The sequence below is a fragment of the Carassius auratus genome, chromosome 10, assembly GCF_003368295.1.
Source record: "Carassius auratus strain Wakin chromosome 10, ASM336829v1, whole genome shotgun sequence".
Lineage (NCBI taxonomy): Eukaryota > Metazoa > Chordata > Actinopteri > Cypriniformes > Cyprinidae > Carassius > Carassius auratus.
In genome coordinates, this window is record NC_039252.1 from 20,135,306 (window position 1) to 20,150,452 (window position 15,147).

Sequence of the window (15,147 nt, forward strand, 5' to 3'; positions counted from 1 at the left end):
GAAACTTGATATATTCAGGATTTTTGACTTGGAAAGTGAGAATTAACTGCATATATTTGAAATGGAAATCTTTTGTATCATTATATTTCTATCTTTTGATCAATTTAATGCATCCCAAAAGTATAAATTTCTTTAACAAATACAAAAAAAACAACAAAACTTTTGAGTGTAGTTACATGAAAACATTTTATATATCAAATACATTAGATAGGCAAATTTAAGACGCCCATTCCTGTAGCTTATACAACAGAGAAAATACAAATACACACTATATGAATCTAAAAATAATACTGTAATATAAAAAATAAAAAAATACTGATATATATTAACAGCATTGCATAGTTAATTATTCATTTTTACATTATATGCATTACTGTATTTATATTCATAACATTTTGTAAATACACAATAAATATTAGTGGACAGTTCTGTCAGGCAATGTAATAAATGGGTTTATATCAGTGGATATCACATTTACAAGCCACATATTGTCAGTTTTCGGTGCACAGGTCTACTTTTGTAACTTATTAAGAAAAAGATGGGTTTTCTTTATCTGATATAAACAGCACGACAGAGATAGATAACACACGTTTGCATTTGTATTTGCATTCACGTTTACAGACATAAAGATGATGGGTGTTGAGTGAAGGGAGGGAGTGCTTGCGGCTCATTATTACAGGCGGATGTGCTGAACTGTCCGTGACAACGTCCAAAAACACGCCACACGACCGAAAGAGCGCGTCCCGAGTCGACCAGAGACGGTGGAGGTGTCGTGTTGGCTTGTTTTTGTTGTATGACAGCAGAAGGTTGTTGAGTCTCAGCTGGGATTTCTCCTCAGAAAGTGAGTTTTTGTCATGCTAACATGCTAGTTAGTCTTCGCTAACACAACAGAAGTGACAAGTGTAAAATACTGAAACACTTCATGACTTAAAAGCTCTAAAATAACAATAATCTAAGATTTAAACGCTTTAAGAGTATTAAACGTGATTATTTATATAGATAACCTGTGTAAGTTAAATGTGTTAAATTTACGGTTGCGTTTGTGCTAGTTTTAACTAGCTTTTAGCCTTAGCACAAAACCATAAGCTAAACTGATCATTTGAAAACATTAGATTGTTCTGTATATAATTTTAATTTATTAAAAAAAAGTATTTTGAACTTTAACACTGATATTTTAATAACTGACAGGACATTTGCAACTGGTTAGCATGAATTGAAAGCTTATACTGACATTGACAACAAGTAACGTTATCTTTTTATTGTCAATAAAAGCGAAGGGTTCTCTTTTTTATTAATGACACGCTTTATATTACATTCAGTATGGTAGATTTGACATCGTGCGACCTTCCCTTTTCTACATGTTTATGTGTTTGGCAATCAAAGTTACTGCATGTCATTTGCGGAGGTTGCATACTAAATCAGTTAATTACATATTAAAGTGGCATCACAAATGATCTTATCGTTTTTTAGGCACAATTTAGTCCACAAGGATGGCTTCTCGTAAAAAGGTGCTTCTGAAGGTGATCATTCTCGGGGATTCTGGGTAAGTGTTGGCCTTCTGCTCCAATGATGCCTGACAGTGTTATTTAATTAGGTTCTCAGATACATAATCTTCGATTATACTATAATCGCTCTTGAATTTGTGTGCTGCAGGGTTGGGAAGACTTCTTTGATGAATCAATATGTCAATAAGAAGTTCAGCAATCAGTATAAAGCCACCATCGGTGCAGACTTTCTTACCAAGGAGATGATGGTGGATGACCGACTGGTGACGATGCAGGTACTAGTCTTTAGATGTGATCCATTTTTATTTAGCATATTATATATTAATATATAAATAAGGGTCACCATCATAAATTAAAGCTAAACCCTTTTTTTTTTTTTGAGAAATAAATGTTTTGGCAACTAAGTGAAAGCATTTTTTTTTTATTTTCAATTTGTTTTAATATTTAAAGTACTAAAATAAATAAATAAAGCAATATAAACATTGAAAGTAATACAATTACTAAAACACACAAAATAACTAACTAAAATTAAAGTTGAAAAAAAAATATCTAATTCAAATTATTAATGCATAATTATGCATAATTAATATTTATTAATTCATTTTTATTTTAGTTTTTTTACCTGAGGTCCATTTACAATGTTAGTTGAGTCTTTCGAAAAATAATATTTAGTATATAATGTATTTGTTTGTATTATTATTTCATGACGGTGTGTCACCCTCCTGACAACCCTAAAAATGAAACCGTTTTTTTTTAAATATATATATATATATATCAAGGACATTTTGATTTCTAATAATATGGCCCTTTAAATGCAAATGATGCAGCACTGTAATATTCTCCTGGCTCATGTTTCAGATCTGGGACACGGCAGGACAGGAGCGTTTCCAGTCTTTGGGTGTGGCTTTTTACCGCGGGGCAGACTGCTGCGTGCTGGTGTATGACGTGACCGCACCGAACACCTTCAAAACCCTGGACAGCTGGAGGGATGAGTTCCTCATTCAGGCCAGCCCTCGAGACCCAGAGAACTTCCCCTTTGTAGTGCTCGGCAACAAAATCGACCTGGAGAACAGACAGGTCGGCCTTTTCTCAGCCTCATAGAGTTTCATGCTTCCATTTTGACTTCAAATTCTCAGAGGAAAACCCCCATTTAATTTCTACATCTCATCTAAACACGGTCTTCTTCTGTTGTCTTATAATGATTGTTGTACATGTACAACATTTAGTTGAGGTTTTAGTAATTAAAATGGTATTTTTGTCATTTTATTGGTTTTTATCCTGCCTGATGTCCACTTAAAATGTTCCTTAAGTCACCTATAAATACTCTATCTTACAAATTATCACAAAGTATTTTTGTTTAATATTATTAAATCTATGTCGAAGTCATAGAATCTGTTGTTATTGATTCTATGTAGAAGTCTACTGGAAGTTATATTTGGGCAACAAAAGCGTGCACAGTAATGTTTGTTTGTTTTTGGCGTTGAAACCATCTATATATTTGTATTTAATTTTATTTCAGTCTGAATCTTTTTATATATCAAGTTAAACTAAATGAAAATTAGAAATGTTATGTTGGCAACTATCTGAAATAAATTTAGATTTTATTTCAATCTACATTTTTATTTTAACAATAACATTGATTTTAAAATCTGATTGGATGAGCCATGTATCAATTTACTGTATTGACCAGTTAATCGCCTTTGTGCAGGTGACAACGAAACGAGCCCAGGCGTGGTGTCAGAGCAAAAGCAATATCCCATACTTTGAGACCAGTGCAAAAGAGGCCATCAACGTGGACCAAGCTTTCCAAACGATCGCTCGCAATGCCCTCAAACAGGTACGCACCGTTTGACATGTCCAATAACAGCACCTCCACTCTGATGCTAACGTACATCCATCTCACAGGAGTCTGAGGTGGAGACGTACGACTTCCCAGACCAGATCAAACTGAGAGATGACAGACCCGTGTCCTCTGGTGACAGCTGCAGCTGCTGAGACGGGACGCTTGGAGATAGAGGGGACCAGAGAGGCAGAGGAGAGCCAGTGCGGGGCGGACCGATCTCAATGTGCAAAACATCCAGCATTCAGAAGAAAACCCTTCCTTTCCAAACTTGTATGTAAAGAACTGTTAGGAATTTAAAGAAACGCCCTGCTACAGCATCACTTTTAAGGATATTATTTCTATGAGAAAGATTAAACATGATAGTTGTTTCTATTATTTACAAGTGATATTTCTTTTTGTTTCTGCTTTTGTTAATTCCTTCATCCATGCAGATTATAGTCTTTCAGACTGGTCTCCTGTTTATATGTCTGTCTGTGCCTTTTACTTTTTTTTTTCTTTTTTTTTAAGATGTAGAAGCAGTCACACTTCCTTGAAATTCCTTTATTTTGCCAAATCCTTTAATATGCTCAACTTAAATCGATTCTTTAGCTAAAACCACACACACATTCAAAATAAACAGCCCAGCATGTCACAATATCAAATCTTCAGCAGAATTTAAGAGCTGCCAAAGCTAGAAAGAAATAGTCAAAGTCTGTGCCTAAGGAGACCCACCTACACGGTACAGTCTTCAGTACAGAAAGGCTGGTGGTGTCGAATGAATGCTTTGGGGATCTGGGAGCTCACGAAGTATTAAGTGCAATCATTTTAACAATGCAACACGATTCCTTTCACTTCGAATGAAAGCGTTTCCCCAGTTTTAATGGATGAATGTAAAATTAATGATTAATTCCTGTCTTGACCTCATACTGTTTAATTACTCAGTTTACAGTTTATTTTTATTTTTCTATGTTCATGTAGTAGACATTTCTAACGGCTCATCTCACTGACCAAATTATGGGTATGATGTAGGTCAAATAAAGGCACAAAATGCGAAGGAAAGCTGAAATTGAAGAGCGAGTCCTGACATCCCTTGAATCCATGTGATTTTTTAAATGTCTTTATTTCTGTCAATCAGTATTGTAGATGATTTCGATTTAAAAACTCTTAGTGATGTCTGCCAATAGAAACACATTTGTCCCTCTTTTATAAAACAAACACCTTTCCTTGAACACTGTTAAATCATCTCTCATCAACAATGCTCTATTAATAAATCTTTATTCAAATGACAAAACACTGGATCTTGTGTTTTGGCTTCTGTTACACCAAAAAAACTTAAAAGGAACGGTTCACACAAACATTACCCACCCTCAAGCCACCCAAGATCATCAGAACAAACGTAGCATTACATCACTTGCTCACCAATGGATCCTCTGCAGTTAATAGGTGCCGTCAAAATGATAGTCCAAACATCTGATAAAGACATCACAATAATCTAATTAACTGTCCCTGTTGTCCTCTTGCATCAGAATTCAAAGGATTCTCATATTTCTTTAGAACTGTTTTGGACTGTATTTGCTTGTAAACTGATCTGAGCGTATTCCACTTTTCCACTGGAGAGAACAATATTACAAACACACTTAATTGATGAACTGGAGTTGTGTGGATTATTGTGATGGTTTTTATCAGCTGTTTGGACTCTCATTCTGACGGCACCCATTCACTGCAGCAGATCCATTGGTGAGCAAGTGATGTAATACTAAAATTCTCCAAATCTGTTTCAAAAAAGAAACAAACTCGTCTACATCTTGGACAGCCTGAAGGTGAGTAATTTTTCAGTTTCAAGTTAAATTTTTGGGTAAACTATTCCTTTAACACAACTCAAAACAATTGACTTGAGACATTATGAAGTGCTGCACTTCTCAAACAGAGCAAAAGCGAATTCTTTATGCTTTTTGAGTCTTCGCAGTCCATACTTGAACACATGGCAGATGATGATTCTCTTGGACATCTCTCCTCTTTATGCTTTTATTTGTCTCTCGGAGTGTCATTGTGAAACAGGCGGTCCAAATACATCCATAGTTTCCATCACCAGACACAAATGGTCCAAGAATGAACTTACAGAAACACGAAGAATACGAGCTTCATCTGCGGTCCATCTCCTATAAAGACATGAGCAATAATCAGATGTTTTATTGTGTATAATAGGAATATTCCATAAATTTAAACAACACACATATGTCTATCACAAATTGTGGTTGGGGGAATTAAACCAGTGTGCCAAAGTGTGTCGACCTAAATCTAAATTAGGACAACTATTTGTAACTTTTTTTTTAGGTGATCGTCCATGTGGTGTAACTCACACAGACAGCGTTTGTCCTGATAAATCCAGGTTTTTAGTGATTCCTCCTTTCCTGGGTTCAGGATCAGGAGATAGAGACTGCAGGGCGATAGTTGCCTCTCTCTCGGATGGGAAAGGGACCTTTAAAAAGCTGATGATTTGTTTAAGTTAAAGCAAATAGTACTTTAAAAACATCCACCCCTATTTCTCATTCAGTTACCGATCTACTGTGCTACTGAGCAAATCCAGCAGTGCAAGCAGGTAAGAGCTGTAAAAGATTAAATAAATCATAAGATATAAAAGCAGAATGAATTAATTATTTTAACATTTAGGAACAGCAGTAAAAGGATACAATTCAAGTTTTCTTTCTGAACCGTTCTCAGTCATGCAAGCCGCCATGTTGACATGTTTTGTAAGGCTTCCGATTGAAAGCGGCATTTTCGTCGTGTTTTTATAAAATATAAACTTTATTTCCACAGAGTAACATTCGACAAAGATCGATTTGATTTTGCAATAAATCCTGCATTTAACAAAAATGTTTAATGTTTTCTTATATTCAGTGTTATGTTAAGAGATTATTGTACACGTGGTTTAGATTATCATATGTAAAAAAAAAAATTTTTTTACAATGATCATATTTTAGATCGTCTGGGACAATAAAATCTATTAAAAAATACAGTTGCAAAAGTAGTAGCAAAAAGTTATTTAAAACATAAATATCACGCGTTGATAAGAATTTTATTATTATATTATTTTGTTAAATTATTGTAATTAATAGTATAATAATAATATTTGTGATTTTTACTGCAGGTAAGTCCGATACAACGGAACATCTTTTATTACATGCTTTAATCTCTAAAATCTTAAAACATAAATATTTTTCCATTTCTCTATGTTATGATGCGACGTGATTTTTACAACGACCATTATAATAGTAATATTAATAAGCTTATTTTGTTTCCTGTTTTTCATTTACTGTTGCATATGTCTTTAGGATTGAATACTTAAAAGAACTTAGGCCTGTTATTTAGGCTAGAAAACAATGTGCTAAGCATACAACGTAATATATAAAGAAATATGTAACGTAGAAGTCACTTCTGTTCTATTTCATCTTTATATGGTCCTCTGTTTGTTCGTCTGAATATTATTATATATATATTTTTTTTAGATATATACTTATTTTATTTTGACAATTATTTTTATACATTGGGTTTTGTTTATTTGGGATTCAAACACCTTAGTTAAAACAGAAAATAAAATGGATTTTGAACATGTAAAACAAGGAAACATGATGTAATCGAAATATGTAAAACCAAGTACTAGGAGGTTATGAAATTCATAATTTTCCATAATTTAATAATAATTCTTCAAATTCAGCTTCACACTTGAAAAGTTGCTATAAAAATATGCAATAAAAAAAAACTATACAAAAAGAAAGCATTTTAAAATCCCACTATATTTTGCTTGCTATTTAATGTATTAATAGTGTATTTTAGGTGTTTGGTTTCATTTAATCAAAAATGTAATCAAACTTAAAAAGAAATATGTGAGACAAAATACTAACAAACAGTAAAACTCGTGTTCATTTCACTTCACATTTGAAGTGTTTCAGAATATAATTTGTAATAATAATAAAAAAAATTCTAGATCTCTCAAGTGTATTTACTGGCTAATTATTTTTATTAACACTGTATATCTGTTTCATTTCAACAAATGCATCTTTCCTTTTGTACATTTCAAAATTCTACAATTTTCAGTTTATTTCCAGGTTTAAATTGGAAAACCAAAACCATCTCAAGACTTTTGGAGCCCACTTTCTTCTATGAAAACTTTCCTTCCTCATTTTTGGAAACTGACTGAATAGTGATGAATTCTCAGGATGAATTTATTGATGTTGTGCAACAAACATCTATAACATCAAACTGCTTAAGAAAAAAAAATCCATACCTGCTGCACGTGATGATGTCATAAACACATTTTAGCTTTTCCCCCTAAATGTTGGCTAAAATCAGGTAAATTTGACTTCAGTCTCTCATGAAGGAGAAATGGTTGATAGGCATTTCCATGTAGTCTGAGAGTCAATGGGTTTTTGGAAAATTACAGGTCTATGGTGTGTGTGTGTGTTTATTCTTTAGACCACTCATTCACGTTATTCAGTAAAGATGTGGGTGTGACTTTCCTGCCCTACTTCAATAGTAACAAACAGGAACCTGTGTGAACAAAGGTAATAAAACCAAAATAGCAAAGTCTCCAGCCCAGTGTAGACTAGTCTACAAACCAGTGAGCGCTTTGATCATTATCAGTGTAATTAACCCTTTAGGGGAGGAAATTTCTTTAGGCTAATGAAATTCATTATGGAAAACACATCACTTCCTCCAAAGCCTTTGCGACATCCACTGATTAGACACTGATAAACACTTCTCTGTCAGACCCAGCACTGCAAACGATGGGAACGGATGCTTAGTCAACTACAAGCTACATATGTCTGTTTTCATTAAACCCCTCAGCATATTTAAAAACAGCTTGTTTTGTACCTTTAGCACATTTACCTTAGGTTACCATAAGAAATTAAACTTAAAGCATTAAATAATAAAGATGTGCATAATTGAAATCAGTCAAATTAAATCCAAACCAAACATGCACTGTAGCTGCTTTCATTAGGTCTCATTGAGAATGGCCTGCCTGAGGGCAAAATCATTTATCTTCTATATCATTACTGAAAGGGTATATCAAGATCCTCAAGATGAGAATGTAAACCACACATCATTTAGAAACATAAGAAATCTGAGATTGTTTTTTATGATTGGTGTTTAACAGTTTAGATTTGCTACACTCTTAAAAGTTAAAGAAACAAACACGAAGAACCTTTAACAACAATGGACACTTTCTGTGGCATAAGAAGGTTCTTCAGATATTTACATTAATAAGAAGAAGGAAAAAAACTCTCTTTTAGAACCTTTTATTAGTGTATAAGGTGCAACTTTAAAATGGACAGTATTTGCAATAAGTATATCTTTTTTTATCTAAATCACAGATGACAGCTTTCAAAATGTGCTGTAACGAAAGTTTAAATATCTAACTGGAGATAAAATCATATCAGGTGGGTCTGCATTGATATCATCCCGTGAATATTTATGAAGATACGGAAAGTTTGAGCTTCCAGGAATCTGCGTTCTGATTGGTGGTGATGGGGATTTATGAGCCGTCAAGCTCAGCAGAAGATCTGTATAAAGCTGAGGCTGTCGTCAACCTGAAGCACAAACTCACAGAATCAGCAAACTCCTCCTGTTCTGAGTCCTTGGTTTGGTTCTAAGTGCAAACATGCTCCTTAAAGGCGGATTTGTTTTACTCCTTGTTTTGGTTGCATCTGTGTTCGGAGAAGATCAAGAACCTGCACAACCAAGACGAGCACGATTCTCTGCCAACAGCCCTAGTAAGTAGTATTATTTCCTTTAGTGAATTGTCTGCTGTAGTTTTTTAGAGTGTGCATGGGCAAATTAGGATGGTTACTAACTGAAGGTTGTATGTTCAGTTCCAGAACTTCACCTTTGAGCAATATCTAAGCAACTTTAAGGACTGCCTATCTAGTAAAAATGTCTACTTTCAGACTTCTTTGAACAAAAGTACCTCCTAAAAACGTATTTATCTTCTTCCTCCAGCTGAGGTTGCCCGCTGTCTGAACGGTGCTCTGCAGGTGGGCTGCGCAGCGTTTGCATGTCTGGAGAATTCGACTTGCGACACTGACGGCATGCATGAGATCTGCAACACCTTCTTTCACACTGCTGCGATTTTCAATACAGAGGTACAAACGCTCATTGACCCGAATCCAAATGATGCCTTTTTACTTTTCGGTTGTGTAGCCTAATGCAATGCAAGCAGAGCCCTGAATGCAAGTCATGTTCGTTTTTTTCCAGGGTAAGACGTTTGTGAAAGAGAGCATCAAGTGCATCGCCAACGGTATCACCTCTAAGGTCTTCCAGACCATCAAACGCTGTTCCACCTTCCAGAAGATGATTGCTGAAGTGCAGGAGGAATGCTACAAGAAGCTTGACATCTGCGAGGTGGCCAGATCTAACCCTGAGGCCATCGGAGACGTGGTCCAGGTGCCCAGCCACTTCCCAAACAGGTATACTTGATTGATGTGCGCGAATTGGTCCATAGTCTTACAGGGATAGTAGACACATATGAAAATTCGGTACTCAAAATTAATTTTTTTAATGCAGCTTTTTTCTATATGATGGCAGTTCAAAGCAATAAATAAGTCTAGACTATTTGTTCATGTTCATTTTTACTTTCATGCAATAATCTGTTGCCAAACCAATGATACACATAATTGTAAAAATAAATATACTAATTATAAGGTGTTAAAATGATAAAAATCCTAATGCAATATACTGTACAATGTAAGGTAATAAATGCATTAATACACTTTCTATATTATTTTGCAAGGAGGATGCAAGCTATTTTCTGAATCTGCTAGACTTCCTAGTGCAGTAAAGGGTGAAAGTATTTCTATCGAGCCAGTTTACAATAAAATAATACCTTAAATTATAAGATATATGATATGAAATAACAGTTTGCAATAGCAAGAACCCTAAAGGGCTGTTTTTGTATGACTAAAATAACTGGAAGCAAACGACAGCGGAAGCCTGTTGTCACGTTAAAATAAGTTTGATATTGTGTACTATATTATAAATCTTCTGGCTCCATATATGATGAACTTTAAGTCAAACTTGTTTTATGGTGCTAGGTAATGTTTATATTTTTTGGAGATTTACCAAAATGAAATGAAAAAGAATTTTAAGAAACATTCTGCCACAATTTGTGTTTCTCAGAAAAAGGAACACCATACAAATATGTATGCTAAATGTAAATGTTAACAGAATTAACAGTGTTAACAGTATTCAACTGTACATTCTAAAGCATCATTCCTTGGTGTTGCAGGTACTACAGCACACTTCTGCAGAGCTTGATGGAGTGCGACGCAGACACCGTGGAGGTGGTGCGAGCCGGGCTGGTGGCCAGACTCGGACCTGATATGGCCACACTCTTCCAGCTGCTTCAAAACAAGCCCTGCCCACCCGAACCTGCTGCCGCCGGGTCTTCTGGAGTGGAGGGCCACACTGGCTTCCGCTGGGCTCCCATGTTCAAGATCCAGCCCAACCTGCGCAACAGGGACCCCACGCACCTCTTCGCCAGGAAACGCTCAATTGAAGGGAGCTCTTAGATTCACATCTTCACTCTCCATTTGCAACATGCATCATGCGAAGATGATAGTTAGTAGTGCATTAAAAATGTAGTTTTCTTACAGGACACATTGTAAATCGTTGCTTAGTTCACAAAAACCAACAACTACTTGATTCTTTAATTGCATTACATTCAACGTACATGCCAATGTCATTTATAGCAGAAAGAAAATGTTTTAGAGTCTTAATATTTATTGTAATTTTGGTTTATGGCCTTATGCAAGAGAGGCTAAATTGTGATGTGCAGGATATTATCATGAAAGTTTGGGGAAAAAAAGGAAACCTGTCACCTGAATCAACTTGCAGGACAGAAGTATTTATTAGTATACATTGAAAATAATTTATATTTATTTTTCCTACCAAATGTAATTTATAAAGTATATTATTGTTTATTGTGATCTTAAACGAACTGTATTCTTTAAGAGAGAAAAAACTACTTATTTCTGGATATGTTTCAGATATGTTTCCTATGCTGGTCATGGGAAATATTATATAATAATAGGATCAAGAAGGGCGTACTTTTATCATGTTGGTGATTATTGTATAGTTGATGTGCTTGAATAGAAATAAAACTTCCTGATATACTAATTTGTTTCATCTTTCATTGCTTACCATGATATTGCTAAAAGCATCCATTAAATTATACTGTTTATATAGAATCTAAATCTAAACTCAGCAAAGCGTAATGTTTACTGTGTTCGCAAGGGGGCGCTGCTTTCAAACACGTCGTGCTCTTACAATGTACCTGACAAAACACTCTTTTCCTTATGGTCACACATTTCCCCTAACAATGAGGTGTAACACTGAAACTGTATTTTCATATTCGTTTGTTACTTTTACGTTACATTAGAGATCATCTCGTAGGCCTGTTAGAACTACACAATTTTCATAGCTAAAAGAAAAGTTATATACTAAATAAAAAGTTTGTAACACAACACAAAGGCTATGTCACACAAATATTGAATTTTTCTGTTCTTCAGTATATAAAAAAACATGTATTGTTGATTGCCTAAATGACAATCCTGCTCAATGATCAAGCTGCAGTTTGGTCAAATTATGCAAAAAGTGTGTACTTAATCTAATCATAAATGGAAAACATTAAGTATTTCCCCCATATATATATATATATATATATATATATATATATATATGTGGCGTCCATGGTCAGGAGTGGGTGAAGACACAGTTCATTTATCTCGACCTTGATCCTTTGCATTGAATACATTATGTCATTGACGAGATGATTTTAACCGCATGCTTTTCTAAAACAAAAGCCAATTTCCGAGCTTCCCAGAATCATTGCCCAAAACAAAAGTGGTTTGAAGCTGTTGCCTAACTGAGACCAAACAAATAAACATCTAATCAAGTGATCCTAGAAAGCAAGAACGTTTCTTAATTTGATCTTAAATGTTTTGCGTGCAACAGGAACACATGGGGAACAACTGGTATAAACAGACAGACAATATGGTTATTATCCTAAAGTAACATCACAAAGGCTTTAAATTAGTCTTTCCTGCATAAATGATGATGAGGGAAAGAGCAGACAGACCGATCAAGTTACAGCTTCTAATGTATGTTAGTGTTTATGAGACAATGGAAAAGAATAAAGTAATTGTCTGTTGTACAGCTAGTATAAAATATGAACACCCTCTCATTCTGCGGTCATATCTTATTTTGGCACATGAACACTCATTAAATGTGATTTTTTTATTCCATGCACATCATAGTCTGACTCTTTCAGTAGGCTGTTTTCTTTCATGAATGGTCTATAAATAGATTTGTATTATTTGCTGTCTTTTCTAATATTTGCCACCAATGCAGTTTCATGTGTACTTTGAAAACTGGAAGGCTGAATATCTTTTTCGATCAAACGTGTCAGCACATCAGCCCTATCGTAAACACACAGACACAGACACACAGCTAAACAGGTGTCAAGACACCTTGACACCAAAACTACGAGAGCTTAGAAACAAACACAATGAGTGACGGGGCCATCACCAACACCTCAACGAGGAGACAGCGCTCAAAACACTGAGTGTGTGCAGACAGTGTCGAAAATGTCTTTAATAGAACTCATTTTAAAAGAGGAGATTTTCATATTAGTAAGAGAAAGAACAAAAATGACTAAAAAGCAACATCTACACAGCAGAAATCAGTGTGTGTGCTAAGAGTCCTTTAGGTTTGATTGAATGTGTATAATTTATTGAGGCTATAATTAGCCTACTTTTCAAGTGGCCCAATGCTAAATCATAATTTTCTTCATAAATCAACACTTGCTTTTCTGAAAAACACTGAGATTTGTTTCTTCTTCTTTTTAGAATTAAAAGTGCCATAATGTACTGTTGGAATTTTCTCGTGCGAAATCCAGTCATTTAAACAGGAATCAACGCTTTTTAGGAAATTCGCTGGAGGACGAAGAATTTCCTTAGTTCAACAACAGGTACAGGCCTGTCACCCCGAATTTGACCACTGAAGGTGACTTGTGTGAGGTGTGCTTCACATTGCTTAATAGACAGTGGACCTTTTTAGCTGCTAGAATTTCACTAATGTGACAACGTTTTAACAAGCTGTTACATAAGAACTTCAATACTAAAGTCTGTAGCTACTTAAAATGTTAAAGTACACAACAGATTCAGAATTGACATTTTATGTGTATGTTATAGAACAAAAACAAGAACTTGAAAAGGTATTTTCTAGTGCTATATATAGGAAGGTTATAAAAGGTTTATTAGGCTACAGCTTCCACAAAATGTGAGTGTATACTTGAGAAAGCAGTAAGGCATTTACCAACTTCTTAGTAATTTGTGTAGAACAAAGTTTATCTTTAAGTAATAATAAACTACAAAACTTTTTTTTTTTTTTGCCATTATTTTGATGGGACTGTTTGCTGACAAGAAGCAAAGTGGGAAAGTAAACCAAAAAATGGTTTACTTAAAAATCTAAAATCATTATTGTAAAAACCACTAGGACATTCCAGAAGGAACATGTGGCTTGCAATGCAGATAATTTTCCAAACTAAGATAACAAACTGAACTGATCTATATCACACATGCACAACAATGATGGAAGTGCCATTAGACATGCTTTTCTTAGTCTTTAGCCTACAGCTTGGTAACGTAACACCTTTATGGAGTACAAATAATCACATTTGTTTGCTCAAATGTTTGTCTAGAGGTCATCGGTTGTAATGACAGCACTGTCACTATAAGAGCACTCCAGTCGTTTATCCAGGACTTTCCTGGATCATCTGTCAAAGGTGATAATGGTTTTCGTTTAATTGCACCTCATGGCCCATTAGCTGCTCATAAAGGCAGGTGTGTAGTCCGTGGATAGCTTTTACAGGGGTGCAATGGCACAAACAGACCAGCAGATGTGACTCCTAACGGCTCCTATTTCCAGGCATTAATACAATTATGTCTCTTTCCTGCCAAGAGCAACAAGATTACTGAGATTGAAATGACAAAGATGCTGCAAGGCTTCTAAAGGATCGAGCAAAAGAAACACCCTGTAATACAAGTTACTGTTGCCTGGCGTTTCATGCTAATCATTTTTACAATTAGCCTATTTAATATCCAGTGCCAGTGTAAAATTCGCTCTCACAATGACAGGGTTCTTAGTGGTTGCTAAAGTGGTTAATTATAGTACTTATGTTGCTATAGATAAAACCGGCAGCCATATCACCCTGGCGCCCGAGACTGGTTGCCCACTGAAGCTAAGCAGGGCTGAGCCTGGTCAGTACCTGGATGGGAGACCTCCTGAGAAAACTAGGTTGCTGCTGGAAGAGGTGCTAGTGAGGCCAGCAGGGGGCGCTCACCCTGTGGTCTGTGTGGGTCCTAGCGCCCCAGTGTAGTGATGGGGACACTATACTGTCAACAAGCACCGTCCTTCGGATGAGATGTTAAACCGAGGTCCTGACTCGTGGTCAGTAGAAATCCCAATGTGACCTTGGCATCCTGGCTACATTCGCCCATTGGCCTCCGACCATCATGGCCTTCTAACAATCCCCATATCTGCTGATTGGCTTCATCATGCTGTCTCCTCTCCACCAGTAAGCTGATGTGTGGTGGGCGTTCTGGAGCAATATGGCTGCTGTAGCATCATCCAGGGGAATGCTGCACACTGGTGGTGGATGAGGAGATACCCCCTGACTATGTAAAGCACTTTGAGTGCCTAGAAAAGTGCTATATAAATGTAATGAATTCGAGAGTTACTAGTCCATTTATGGCAGTTCTGCAT

General features: G+C 35.6%; 3 protein-coding genes across 3 annotated transcripts; 2 read left to right on the forward strand and 1 right to left on the reverse strand.

Moving 5' to 3' along the window:
- Nucleotides 1-619: 619 nt before the first annotated feature.
- On the forward strand, nt 620-4,413 carry LOC113110235 (ras-related protein rab7-like). Its single transcript, XM_026274320.1, has 6 exons — nt 620-841; nt 1,471-1,543; nt 1,654-1,780; nt 2,364-2,582; nt 3,214-3,342; nt 3,411-4,413. Exons 2-6 carry the CDS (start codon nt 1,491-1,493, stop codon nt 3,498-3,500), a joined length of 618 nt encoding a protein of 205 aa, XP_026130105.1. The 5' UTR covers nt 620-841; nt 1,471-1,490; the 3' UTR covers nt 3,501-4,413.
- A 172-nt stretch (nt 4,414-4,585) lies between these two features.
- On the reverse strand, nt 4,586-6,127 carry LOC113110236 (EKC/KEOPS complex subunit Lage3). Its single transcript, XM_026274321.1, has 3 exons — nt 6,018-6,127; nt 5,688-5,816; nt 4,586-5,486 (listed from the first exon to the last, which is right to left on the reverse strand). Exons 1-3 carry the CDS (start codon nt 6,101-6,103, stop codon nt 5,372-5,374), a joined length of 330 nt encoding a protein of 109 aa, XP_026130106.1. The 5' UTR covers nt 6,104-6,127; the 3' UTR covers nt 4,586-5,371.
- Nucleotides 6,128-8,757: 2,630 nt separating this feature from the next.
- Nucleotides 8,758-11,461, forward strand: LOC113110237 (stanniocalcin-like). The gene is made up of 4 exons (XM_026274322.1): nt 8,758-9,098; nt 9,325-9,467; nt 9,580-9,791; nt 10,610-11,461. The coding sequence occupies exons 1-4, from the start codon at nt 8,987-8,989 to the stop codon at nt 10,890-10,892; spliced, it is 750 nt and encodes a 249-aa protein (XP_026130107.1). The 5' UTR covers nt 8,758-8,986; the 3' UTR covers nt 10,893-11,461.
- The last annotated feature ends 3,686 nt before the right edge of the window (nt 11,462-15,147 follow it).